General features: G+C 45.0%; 1 protein-coding gene across 1 annotated transcript in view; it reads right to left on the reverse strand.

The window, feature by feature from the left end:
- The window catches only part of B3GAT2 (beta-1,3-glucuronyltransferase 2), a 78,317-nt gene extending 66,128 nt beyond the window's left edge, over positions 1 to 12,189 (reverse strand). Inside the window, exon 1 of the mRNA XM_023513128.1 lies at positions 11,599 to 12,189. Coding sequence (XP_023368896.1) covers positions 11,599 to 12,189 — 591 coding nt within the window. The remainder of the gene's footprint in view (positions 1 to 11,598) is intronic.
- Positions 12,190 to 13,201: the final 1,012 nt, after the last annotated feature.

Consider the following 13,201-nt stretch of genomic DNA (forward strand, 5'->3'; position numbering starts at 1 on the left):
CAGAATATAAACTGGAGGGTGTCAGGTTAAATTCATAATGGTCAATGTATATTTTGTCACACTGGAGGCTACCACAGTAAATAGAAAATGGCAAATGCATACAGAGTGTCCCCAAAGTCACCCCTGAAGTGGCCGTCTATTAGGAAAATGGGAAATGATAGCTAAAGGTACCTTTCTTTGGCCAACATGCAGAGAATATTTTGTAAAGTTTTGTAACGAATATTTTATGAAGAAAGGTAGGCTTAGCTACAATTTCCCATTTTCTTATGGATGGCAACTTCTGGGGAGACTTTTGGGACATCCCGTATCTTGCTACAATAATTTAAAAAACCCAGGAATACTCAATTTTTGTTTATTCCCTTCTTCATGATTAGGGAAAAGATACAAAACAAGAAACAGAGAACAGGTATGTACTTTAAATGGCTCTGGACATTTTAACCTGTAGGACAATCAACTGATTTTCAGAGGAACAGCCAGGGTTGCTATAAGACCCCAAATCACTGCCCACATGAACTATAATCATAGTCAATCCAGCATCCTAAAATTTTTTTTTTTTTTTAAAACAAAGGGGAAAAGAAAGACCAGAAAAGGTCAAAACCACAAAATCTGTCTTATCAGTACACAGCAGGCAGCAAAGGTAATAGGCAAATAGTTGAATATTAAAGAGAAAATAAAGAAAATTACAAGTACTTTCCACTTAAAAAATGAAAATAATTAACAGTTAGGGGGTGAGCCTCAAATGTTAGTGCTTTCCAGCAAAGCCATGTTGCAGCTCCCCCAGTGGAAAGGCTTCCCAAGGATGTCTCTAACACTCTCCCCAGTGTGAACAGATGCAGCTGAAGAACTCAGCAAAGTTACAAAAATATCCCCAAACTGTCATTTGACCTTTAAAGATGATACTGGCATTTTTATCTTGCAATGCCCAGTTTATTTAGATGATAAACAGCACATTCACATAGGCATCGTGCTTAAATCTAATTCCCATCAGCCGACAGGACAGCACCTTGGGGCCACAAAACTCGTCCGGGATTGGAACAGCTACAGTAGATGGGTGGCTTTGTGACATCTTTCCTTCTGCAGCCTCTCCATAGCTCCTACATGGTCACAGACTTCCCAGAGAAGATGTCCATAATGGGTACAGCAGTTATTCTATTTACACACTTTACACATTTATCACCTCATTTAATTATGTCAACAGCCCTAGGCATTATTACCAGGCCCTAAGAGGAAGCTAAATAACAGGGCTTTTCCTCGTTTGTAAAATAGACCATGAACATTAAACAGCAGTGCAGGTGCACATCTGAATGCTGAGGGTGAGACCTAGTACAGAGTAAAAACATCAAAAGACACTGGTCAGTTTTTCTGAGGCTATGGGAGTAGGGCCTTTGATTCAGCCAGGCCTGGACATCTTCTGGTTCCTTGGGTGTGCTTTTCCTACCAAGACATCAGTTTTCAGACTGGAGGTGCATAGTACCTACAAAGGCTCACCAGGGAATATGTGCACACATATAGCTTTAAGGGAATAAATTCCCAAACCCTCAGCACCCCTACATACACTATAAGCTTTCTTAAAAATGACCTGCTTAGAAAGAGGCAGGTTCTCCTGCTGCCCCCACCTTCTCAGGGTCACCTGTGCACCCCTTCGCCTGCACAGAAGGTCTCACACTTCTCACCCACCCTGAACTGTATCAAATGTGTCATCCTACCTGGTTAAAAACCTGATGGCCATAAACAAAGATAATTAGAAATACTACGGTCTTTATCAATAATGTCAATGTCTCTAATGAATGGATAATAAATCCTTTGGCACACCAGAGGTCTCTCATGATTTGCATTCAACAAAACCGTAGGGGACCTAACGTCATCAGTGGATCATTAAAATAGATTTTGCTGAGACATTAGCATGTGATTTTGTCTTAAAGCTTGAGAGTTCAAAAAATAGAGGAACTCTGCTATAAAAAAGTGCTTTTCATCTTATTTACTTCACACGTTGACCTAACAGGAACATCATTTATACTAAAGCCCACCTCTTTCTAGCAATCTGTGATGTTCAATGAATGCAGCACAATCGACCATAAAAAAGAGTTCCATCCATGCCACTAAGACATCAAGGGCTAATAAATGTAGCATTTATGTTTAACTGTTAACTACCCAAGTCTAACATTTATGTTGTTTGGATGCACTGTTTACCAATACTAATTGCAATGTTAAGTCAATCCTAAAGATTTTTAAAAGATTTTAAATTCTATCTCTATTCATAATTTTTGTCATTGCAGATGCGTGTGATAAGAGGATCGATAAAGGACCTTGACCCTCCAAATATTATTTTAGGATAAGAGGAGAAAAGGAGACAGAAAAAGGAGCCACATCAAATGTCCAAATGTCATCAAAAAGTATGGTCACTAACTGAACGTATCAAGCTCTTACAGTATTTACAGAATCTACAAGATATATTTCAGTTTTATTTACAAGTGCCAATATTTATAATATGCTGGAAATCACAACCTTTGCAATGATTTAAAATTATTTTTAAGATTTAGATGTTGATTTGAAAAATATCCCACAGAGTGTATAATTTTACAAAACTCTCTTAGGAATTATATTAACAGAAAATATTCAGGACCACTGCCTTAGACCCCTGAGTCTGATTCTGATTCTTGCCAGGAACTGACTGGGAGGGTCTGTGATGAAAGAACAAAGGAAGGGGGCAACCAGGAGGCCCTGTGGGCCCTGCCTGCACAGACACACACACCTTCTCCAATTGCTACATTTTCCTCACTCTGGCAGAAAACAAACTTTACAATGTTTTTATTTATCAAAATCTATTCAATGTTTGAAAAAAGAGAAGCAAGCTTATTGGGTCTTCCCCATAGACGCCAGCCAGCTGAAGACCAGCTGGGGACTTGAGGCCTCCAGGTAAGGCTGTGAGGGGGATGGACACAAGGCAGGAGCAGCAGACGGGGTCCTCTCTGTCTCCTTCAACAGGTGCTGGACAGAATATTCCTAACTTTCCCAGCCCAGGAAATGACCTAAAAAAATCAAGCTATTGTTTCTAATCGTGTGCTGTAAACATCTCTTTCATTTGTCCCTAATAAGCTGCCCTCTCTTTGGTAACGTACTGTCTCTTTGGTTCATTTGTTCATGCCAGCAATAATCAATCTATCATGTACTAAGTACGCCCTAGGTCCACACGAGCTCCTGAGACTCCACAGAATTAAAGAGCACACCCAGGGCTTGCAGGAAGTTTAGCATCCTGCTCTGAGCTACGTGCGAACCAACCTCCCAGCTTTCACATAGTTTTTAGTCAGTGTAAGACCTCAGAACCCACAGGAGACACCCTTCACCTCCTCTCAACCTCAAATGCCCTTTAGGTGCTTTTTACGCTCACAGCTCACATCCTACCTCCTCCCAGGACTCTTTGTAGACAAGCCCTATTTAACTCTTGTCCCTCTAGTAACACCCAGTGGTGCAATTAAGATACCCATTTTATGCAGTTCCACTTGGGTACAAACTAATTTGGGAAAGTCAAGTACCTCTATCTCCTTCTCCCCGCAGGCCTCTAGAAACACCCAAAGCTCCCGATGCCAGAAGCAGAGTATTTAGAGGCATCTAACAAACCGAGACAGTGCAGTTATCCGGCATATCCTCAACTGAGGCAGTCACTCACAGCAGAAGGAACAAGGTGAAAAGAATTTATGACTTGCCTATAGTTCAGAACTTCAGCAATCACAGGAGGCAGGCAACCCTGTCAATGCAATCCAATCTTTACCCGGTGAAGCTGGATTTGAACAAGGGGCTGTTAGAGCTGTGTGAGCTCCCTACCAGCAGCTAACCTTACACACAGGAAGAGGCCTAATGCTCAACTGGCTCACGACTCCCTCGACACAACTCCTCCCTTAATGGCTGTTGACAGGGATGCCTTGCTACGTACATAAATTTTCAGGGCTCTCTCTCTCTCTCTCTTCTTTTTGCATGGAAGCTCTCAGAGTAGGGGTCACACTTTAAGTTACTATTTAAATAGATAATACAATCTTAAGACATACAAAACAGAATTCAAAACTGTGATTTTTGTTAATGACAACTGGTGTACAGGACTCTTTGCTGGGATTAACTCCTATCTGTAATAAATCAACTTCTGAGTGTCCTATAATTCATTCATTCAATAAACAGCATTCACTCCCAGACGGCAGTAGAGATACAGCAGTAAACAAAAGAAAATTCCTACTTTGGTATTCCAGTGGAAGAAACAACTGAAATACACACACACATATATTATTTAAATACATACACATAGTATATTATTTAATGGGATGTTAGGTGCTATAAAGAATCCAAAGAAGTCTACATTGCCACTACCTTAGTATAACTGGGTAGACTACCCACCTTATCCAAGGTCTGTTGAGCAAGTTAAAGGTCAGAAATTTGCCTAATGGCTGTTCTGGAACTCAAATGCAATCTGCTAATCTGAAAGCATGCTTCTCACACTCCTCTGTACACTTTCAAATTCACAGATTAACATAAGGATATGACATTATCTAGGAAGAATGGAAACGACTTAGATATCACGTGCAAAAGCAAAGAAACTGGAGGGTTTTTGTTGTTGTTGTTGTTGTTTTTTCCCTAGGACAGGTTTGGGGAGAGATGTAAAAACTTCTCACAGAGATAAGAATCACACTTTGCCATGCAGGAGATGAATCCAAGGCCACCTACTTCACTTCATCCTCTCATCATCTCAGCCTCCTGCTGTCAAGAGCATCTTTCAGGCCTCTGAAGGTTCTGCGGCATCCTGTTTTTTTTGGTTCACAGTCGGGCTCCCTCTCCTTGGAGAGCTCCTGCGTCCCTGCCCCATCACCCACAAAGGCCTGTTGTCCTTTAATTCTCAGCTGTCACTTCCTCTGCAACTTCTCCTACAACCACCCAACTACTCCATAGGCGACTCTGCTTCATACTCCCAGGCACCTGCGTGTCTGCCTGATCTGGTGTGCACCTTTAGTCCCGGTATCAGTGCATGAGGTGTTCTCTGTCCACCCCTGTAATCCTCCCTGCCTTAATTAAACACAGTGCCAGACACATAGTAGGTGCTCAATTAATATTTGTTTAAGTAACACAGAAGACATATCATTATATTCAAATAACTTCCAAACGTGAACTGTTTGCATTCAAGTTGGTAAAAAAAAGACTTACAGAGTAATACACTATTACTGTTAAGATACAATTTTTTTTAGGTAAATAAAATCTCAGTTAATGGATAACGTTCAGCATTTAGTGTGCTTAGCTTTCACTAGTCAGATGAAAGTGTAATTTATAAAGACCAGCAGTTTATGCCGAAGGAACAACATTCTTACACTCATCATAAAACATGTATCCTGCTTAAACTTCTCTTTCACAGATGGAAGAGATTGTTTTTAAAAACAAACTACTGAATTTTAGTTATTTTGGTAGAGAATAACTTGACTTATGGTAGAGAATGTGACTGCCCTTATTAGCATAGCCAGCTCCAAGGTTTTTAGCACACAAAAAGACTCAGCCAATGATGTATTAATTTGTTTCTAATCCAAGGAAATTCCTAATCCCAGAAGAAATAACACAAGAAAATTAACAAACCTCCTACCAACAAGTGAGCAGTCAAGTGAACCCTGCAGCACAGGCCACCAGTCACCAGCATAAGGAGCACGCCGGGGTGTGGGGAGCTGTCTTAGCTACATCAACTTCAACTCAATTGGCCCAATAGCCAAACCTCCGAGACCACTTGAAACAATTCTGTATTTTCTTCCATTCCTATTCTACCCTCAGAATTACTCTTCCATTCAATTCTGTCTGCCCTGACAAGGTACATGCCTAACAGATAGAGTTGCTGATGGATGAGGAAAAAATGTTAACATCTTATCTTGCAGAACTTATGGATTCTTTTTCACAAAAATACATAGTTTAAAATAATAGGTAAGAATATAGTTCATCTACTAAGGTGGCAGTTTTTGCCTATCCTGAAAAAACAATCTAAACATCAAATGGTCTGTATAAATTAGAGATGATGAGGGAGGAGAAAATTTTTCAAAAGACCAGGGCGACTCCTGTGGCTTAAAGGAGGAGGGTGCCAACCCCATATACTGGAGGTGGTGGGTTCAAACTCAGCCCCGGCCAAAAACTGCAAAAAAAAAAAATATTTTTTTTCATAAGACCAAATGGTACCAGGTGGAAAAATCTGCAAGGGTGGGACTTGGAAAAGGATACAAAATTTTAGTTAGGAAGAATAAGTTCAGATCAATTGTGCCAACATGTTGTACAATTAATTATATAGCAATATGTGTAACTGTAACTTATATACAAGTATATAAGTATTATATACTTGAAAATTGCTGAGAGTATATATTAAAGGTCTCACACAAACACACAGAAATGATAAATACATAATCCTACTCCGGGAGGCTGAGGCAGGTAGATTGCTTGAGCTCAGGTGTTCAAGACCAGCTTTCGCAAGAGTGAGACCCTGTCTCTAAAAACTAGCCAGGCATTGTGGTGGGCACCGGTACTCCCAGCTATGCAGAAGGGTGAGGCAAGAGGATTGCTTAAGCCCAAGAGTTTGAGGTTGCTCTCAAGCAACCTCATGAGGTATGATGCCACAGTACTCTAACCTGGGTGACAAAGTGAGACTCTGTCTCAAATTTTAAAAAAAGGAAAAAATAGAGGAGGCAACAGGTTAACTAGCTTGTCATTCCACAATGTCTACCTATATCAGAACATCATGTTCTATACAACAAATATATGCAATACTTGTCAATTCAAAAGAACTGTTAACCAAAAAAAAAAAAAAAAAAAGAAAACATGTCAAAGAGAAAAATTAAAAGTTATTATCGTAGAGAAGAACGACCTGACTTCAAATATGGCAGAAGACTCCTGTTGATAAAATGCTTTGCTTATTATAATGACTCACTTCCCTGTGATGGTACTTGTTGATTGAGAGAAGCCTCAACAGTGCAGAATCCAAAAAGGTTTGGATAATTACGCTATTGCACTCCAGCCTAGGTGACAGAGACCCTGTCTGACAAAAATAAGTAAATAAACACAGAACAAAAAGATTTCACAAAGGTTTGAATAGACAAAGCCGAGTATTATTGAACTCTGTGCCCCCCAAACTCCACAATATTGCCTGAAAGAGTTAATAAGACCATTGACTCTTGTTCTTCTAGTTTGCTTTCACAGCTGCCTTAAAAGCAATTACTGTTCCATTACTGTTCACACTAGAGAAAATTTACCAGCTTGTAATTTAGAGGCAAGTGGAACAGACAGAAGAAAGCGGAGCCACCACCCTCTATAGTTTCTAAGAAGCAGCAGCTAACAGCCTACATGTTTAAAAAACACGACGTTCTTCACAGGGAACCATCCAAACATGGTTTCGTATCTATTCATGAGAGAGAATCCTCAGTGCAAACCAGGCTGATGAGGAAAGACTGATGGAGAACGAAAACAGGACGAGGCAGAGGGAGAAGGTCTTTTAAACCCAAAGGGTCATTTCTGGCCCATTAAAATATCAAAATCCAAATGAAAACTGCAGGTTTCCAAAGAAACTTCTGTGAAAAATGAACCGTAATTCAAGGACTGTACACCAAGGGCAAGGGAAGAAAATCTAGAGATTTAACAAGGAGAGCTTACAAAACTTTGGCTATAGTCTTCCATGCACAGTTTTACACAATTATCATATTTTATCAGACCTATGGCATGACTATCAAAATGGTTTCAGAGGAGAAAAAACAAAAGGTGAGGGGCTCATGTGAGGTAGAGTAGTCTTTATGCTACACCTAAAAGAACTTTCTAGGTTTCTTCTCCTCGTTTGGAAGATAATTACTCTCCACACAAAGTAACCGTACCAAGTAGGAAAGGTAAGTAAATCATGGGTCTTCTTTCAGGAAATATATACAGAATTACTCTTCAGGGAGAAAGGGTCAAACCCCCTTCAGCTCAAACATCCTTTCTATTAGGGCTCCAAGGAGCAGCACTTAAAGGGGAAAGCACACAAATGCTTTAGAAAAGGAACAGTATTAACCCTCAACCCCTCCACCTGTCCAGCACCCAACAAAAAACTCCAACAAGCGGTCTCCTTAGTTCACTCTGTTCCAGAAACATCTTCATTCACTGACTCCTTTCACAAGCTCCTTCCGTGTCTCAGAGACTGTCTGCCAGCCTTACCTCATTAAATTTAAAATTTCTGAAGTTGTTTTTTTTTTTTTTTTTCCTTCCTGGGAAAGTGCTGTTTTTTAACCTTTTAATTCAATTGATTTCCAAAGGTGAAACCAACTTGACCTGAAAAGCATCTTCTTTAAACTGAAGCAAGCTTTGAAGGTTTTCTAGCAAAGAACAGAAATTTGATCAATAGTATTACTGAAAAAACCAACCAGCTATAAAGTCACATTTACCTGTAGTTGTGGCTTTTATTAAGGCAGCTTAAATACTTTGCAAATAAGCTTTTCCAGAGGGCTAGCTAGATAGAATGTGCCACAGGCAGGATTACCTGTGATCCCTACTGCAAAACCCCATCAGAGCTATGGGAAGATTCTGGAAAAACTCTCCTATCACCCCATTTTCTGTGGCTAAGACTCACCCTAAGCTTCATTTGCAATTGGATTTCACTGTTAAAGGTAGGATTGTTCAATGCAAATATTTTTTTCCTGGCAGCACATCTCAGTTGAAAAGATAGGCTGAAAATTAGTTAGCTGTATGGGAGGAAAAAAGCCCCCTTCCAGTTACTAGGGAGGAATAATTGAACACAGATTGCCCGTTGCGTCTTTAATTTAATTTGGAGACCTTTCATCCTTTACTCTCCTTCATTTGCAGCCAATACTTAGTGAGCTAATTTGTACCCAGTTCATTTTCCTCCTTTTATCTTATCTACTCCAACATCAACCATGGAAATTAGAAGCACTATGAATAAAAGATGAAGGCTGACTTGGGACATTCTTTCCTTAAGTATTGTGCATTACTTACAAACTAATTTGTGCACAATGCAGAGGGCTGAGATCTATGCCTCTGTCCTACAGCATCCCTGATCAGCTTCCTTCTCTCTCTCCAAGGAGCTAGAGTTTTTAAATGTTCTGTCTGGTTCTACCTTTTCTCTAAGAGAACAATGTCTAGACTCAAAACCCACATGGAATCATTAATCTATGAATGGCTGTATGATAAAGTATCCATTGATAAACCAAGAGTTTATAAAAAAAAAAAAAAACCTCAAGTTCTGGAAAATGTACAAGTCTAAGAATTGTATAAATTCCACTAATTCAATGAGTTCCTTGGCGCCTGCCATGTAAGGAAGAGAATAAGCTGTGATAAGGAAAACTGAACAAATACATCTGGCAGAGAGGCCTCATCTGTCCCCCAAATGTGGTGGTGGTGATGGAGGAGAAAGGTACTAGTCACAAGGTACTACTCCCACTATCTGGGAGAAATGTTCAGGGCTGGAAAACCAGTTCTATGTCCGTTCTGTCCAGCCTACTATGCTTAAAACAACAACAACAACAAAACATAGGTTGTTGTATAGTTTACATTTTTGGTACCACTCCATAAGAAACAGTTAACATATACTCTTTAAGATAAATTTAATTCAATTATTTTATTACTTGAAAAAAAAGTTAGGGTCTTGAAAGTTGTGTACATTTTTGCTTGATAACGTCCTCTTTGACAATACCATTTTTCTCCCTACCCTCTCTTTTTTATCGCCCACTACGATCCAATGAAAAAAACTACTGGATTTTTCTCTTCTTGCTTAATACTCCCACCAACAAGTCTTCCTTTCAGCTTCAAAAGCATCAAAGGAGCCTGTGTCCTGAATCTTTTCACCCCCTGTATGTGCCAACTCTCTCAGGCAAGCATCTCATACCAACAGGCTGGAATCTGGGAGTAAACCGAATCATTCCCCCTTCACTATCTAATCTCCTACAAGGTTCACTGTTTTACTTAAATAAGACCATGCATTTTCATAGACAAGGCAATTTACAAGTAGTAGAAGGAAAGAATATTTTGAAGTTTAAAATTATGGTGTATTAATATGCAAAGTCCTTGCTTCAGAATACAAGCACTTCTCTCTGGAGAAAAAGTACTGAAGCAGGATCAAGATAAAAGGCCAATTAAAAAAAATAAGATGGTTTCTCTAATCTTGGTTATTATAAAGACTATATTATGCAATGCTAATCTATTTCTGTATCTGGAGAAATATGGAAAGAAAGTCTTCTGCCGTGAAAGGATGGGCAAGAAAAGAGGAAGAGCAGTAACTGCTCCTTTTATTCCTGAAGTCGAGAATAAACGGAAAGGAAGACAGCAATTACCTTTAAGAAGTGAATTTTTAAAAGCCAGGCAGAAAAATTAAACCGGAAGACTAGAGAGTAGTTCTGATTTGAGACTGAGATTAGGATAAAAATGTGAGGGGGGGCAGTTAGGCTATTTGCTTGCTAGACACACAGATTATGTTACTAATTCAGGGTCTAGTTCCCGCATAGTATTTCCCAAGTGTCCAGTTTACTTGGGAGAAGGAAAGCTGGGAGAGTCTCTGTGAGGCAGGATGTCAAGAAATTTCAGGTGAAGAAATGCAATCATCTTGCAGGACGTCAAAGAAAGCAAGGTCGCGTTTACTTATAATTACGTACAGGGAAGAAGAAAACTGACAAAATCACAAAACTCAGTCCCATCTGCAGACTGCGTACCCACCTACACACAGGAAAATACCAGCCTCAAGGAAGCACACCTGTTCTAACCCGCGGCTGTGCGTGTGCGTGTGCGTGTGCGCGCGCGGTGGTGCAGGCTTCCCGGGGAACACGTGGGCCAGCTCAGCAGCTGGGCCCGGGCAGCACCCGGACGCGATGGCCCTGGGCCAGTGCAGCCTCGCTAACTCTCCAAAAAGCGGCTTTAGAAAAAGTTTGGGGAAAGGGCCTGGGCAACCCACATGACACCGCAGGCTGCGAAAAGACATAACTATAGGGCAGAACAACTGCAACTCAGTTGCTAGAAAAGGTTTATCTGTGAAAAAAATATATAAACATTTAACCTTCAGGTCAGGAAGGACCCTAGTCAAGTGCAGAGTAGATAGGAGGGAGGCCCGCAGAAGGCAGCGTTTCAGTAACCGCCCTTTCGTGTCAGAGGACTGTACTAGAGACGTTTGTCTCTGGGATTACCATCTTCATCTTCCTCCCTGAAGAGGAAGGCTCTAGACTCTGAATCACACCTGCACGCGCCGAAAGCATCCCTGCACACCAAGTACCCCCTCCTGTGCAGGCCCCCTTCTCAGATCTCCCGCAGACAGCGCCTCCGGGTCCCTGGAAATCACCCCCCGCCCCCCGCCGTCTAACGCCCGTGCACGTCTTTCCACCCGGTTTCGAGAGCGGACAGCCCCAGCGCACTCCCTCCCGGAGCCGCCGCCGTCCTCTCTGACCCGCCCCCGCGCCGGCCCAGGCTGCGGGCTGCCGGGCGGAGCGGCTCCACGCGGTGTCCCGAACGCGTGCGTGCAGAACTGAGCTCGGAAAAGTGCAGCCCAAGCGTCCGGGGGAGGGTGGCCGCTGTCCAGCCGCCCCCGGCTCCTCCCGCCCTCACTCCCCGGCGGGGCCGGCGGGCCGCTACCTCCTGGAAGAGCTCCAGACTGTAGGTGTTGTCGTCGTCGGCGAAGAAGAGCACGCCGGGCTGCGCGCGCTGATGCTGGTGCCTCTGGCGCAGCCAGGCGAGGCCGGCGTTGCGCTGCTCGGTGGCGCGCGGCAGCCCGGGCCGCTTGTAGCGCCGCGGCGTGGGCACGTGCAGGTGCGTGCTGGGCAGCCCGGCCCGCGCCAGGAAGCGGCTCACCAGCTCGCTGCGCGCCGCCGCGTCCTCCACCAGGATCCAGTGCAGCTGCGCCACCTGGCGGAACGTGTTGGCCAGGCGGGTCAGCTCCGCTTTCTGCACCGGGCGGCTGTAGGTGGGCGTGATGGCATAGATGGTGGGCAGCGGAGACGCGGGCTGCGGCAGCGGCCCAGACTCGTTGCGCTTTTCGGCCCCGCGCGCTGAACCGCCCCTGCGGAGCGGGAGACGGGCACCCCCGCGGCCTACTGCATAGGGAGAGAAGTAGGGGCGCGGGGTGAGCGGGGGCGCCGGCCTGCGCGTGTCCACGTCGAGCATGATGATGACAATCAGGATCCAGGGCAATAGAATGAAGAAGCGGCTGAACAGCACAGACTTCATGGTGCGCGCTTTCCGGGCTTTCGGACACCCCAGAGAGGGACGAGCCAGGGGGCCCCAGTGCGCAGCCTGGACGGCAGCGGTGCCCGCGCTCAGGAAGCCGTGGCCGGGGCGCTGTCCATGGGGCCGGGGGTGCTGCCCGCGGGGCTCAGCACCTGGGCGTGAGGAGTGCAGGCGGGCGGGCAGGGGCTGCCCTCCACTCTGGGTGAGCTGGCGGGAAGCAGGACTCGTGCGGCCGCGCGCTGCCGGCTCAGGAGTTGTGGCGAGAGCCGGGAAGGCGATGATCCCCACCGCGCTCTTTCCGAAGAGTGGAAGCCCGGAATCGCCACCCGGGGCGCCGCGCTGCTCCAGTCCCGCGGGCGCCCGCAAAGCCGCTCCAGCCACGGGGTCCCAGTGTGGTCTCAGGGACACCTTCGAGGGCGGAAGACAGGCGCAAGGGATTTCCTTCCTTACATTCCGGCCGGGGAGGCGAGGAGTGGGAGGGGACGCCGAGGATGTCGAGCCCCCAGCTCCGCTTGCGCGCCGCAGCGGAAGCCTGCGCTCCTGTCCCTCGCTCTGGTCTTCTCGGAACCTCTCCCGGCTCCGGCAGCAAGATCCTAAAGCATGGAAAGAAAGAAAAAGCGAGGGGGCGGGGGCGCTGCAGACTCGGGCGTCCTCCTGGCCCTCCTGTGGGAAGACAGCAGCGCTGCTACTGGCGGAGCGGGGCCCCCCCGCTCTCGGCGGGGTCTGGCACTGACGGCCCCGCGGGCTAGCTCGGGAGGCGGCCGCTGCACAGGGGAGGAGGAGCGGCGGGAGGAGGGACCCCGCGGGACTAAGCCACCTCCCGGAGGGGATGCTGCTCGCTGATCTCCGCGCACTCTCAGCCTTCCTAAATACTGCAAGGTCTTTGGAGATCAGCCGGGAAAATCCATTCACGCGCGGAAAACTCAGCGGGCAGCGCGCGCTGGTGCTGGTGCCCAGGCTGGGGAGAAAAGGGAGAGCCAAGGGGATCCCTTCGCCGGCTCTGGCTGCGGGG

This window comes from Otolemur garnettii, unplaced genomic scaffold (assembly GCF_000181295.1).
Source record: "Otolemur garnettii isolate 467f Iridium unplaced genomic scaffold, OtoGar3 scaffold00035, whole genome shotgun sequence".
Lineage (NCBI taxonomy): Eukaryota > Metazoa > Chordata > Mammalia > Primates > Galagidae > Otolemur > Otolemur garnettii.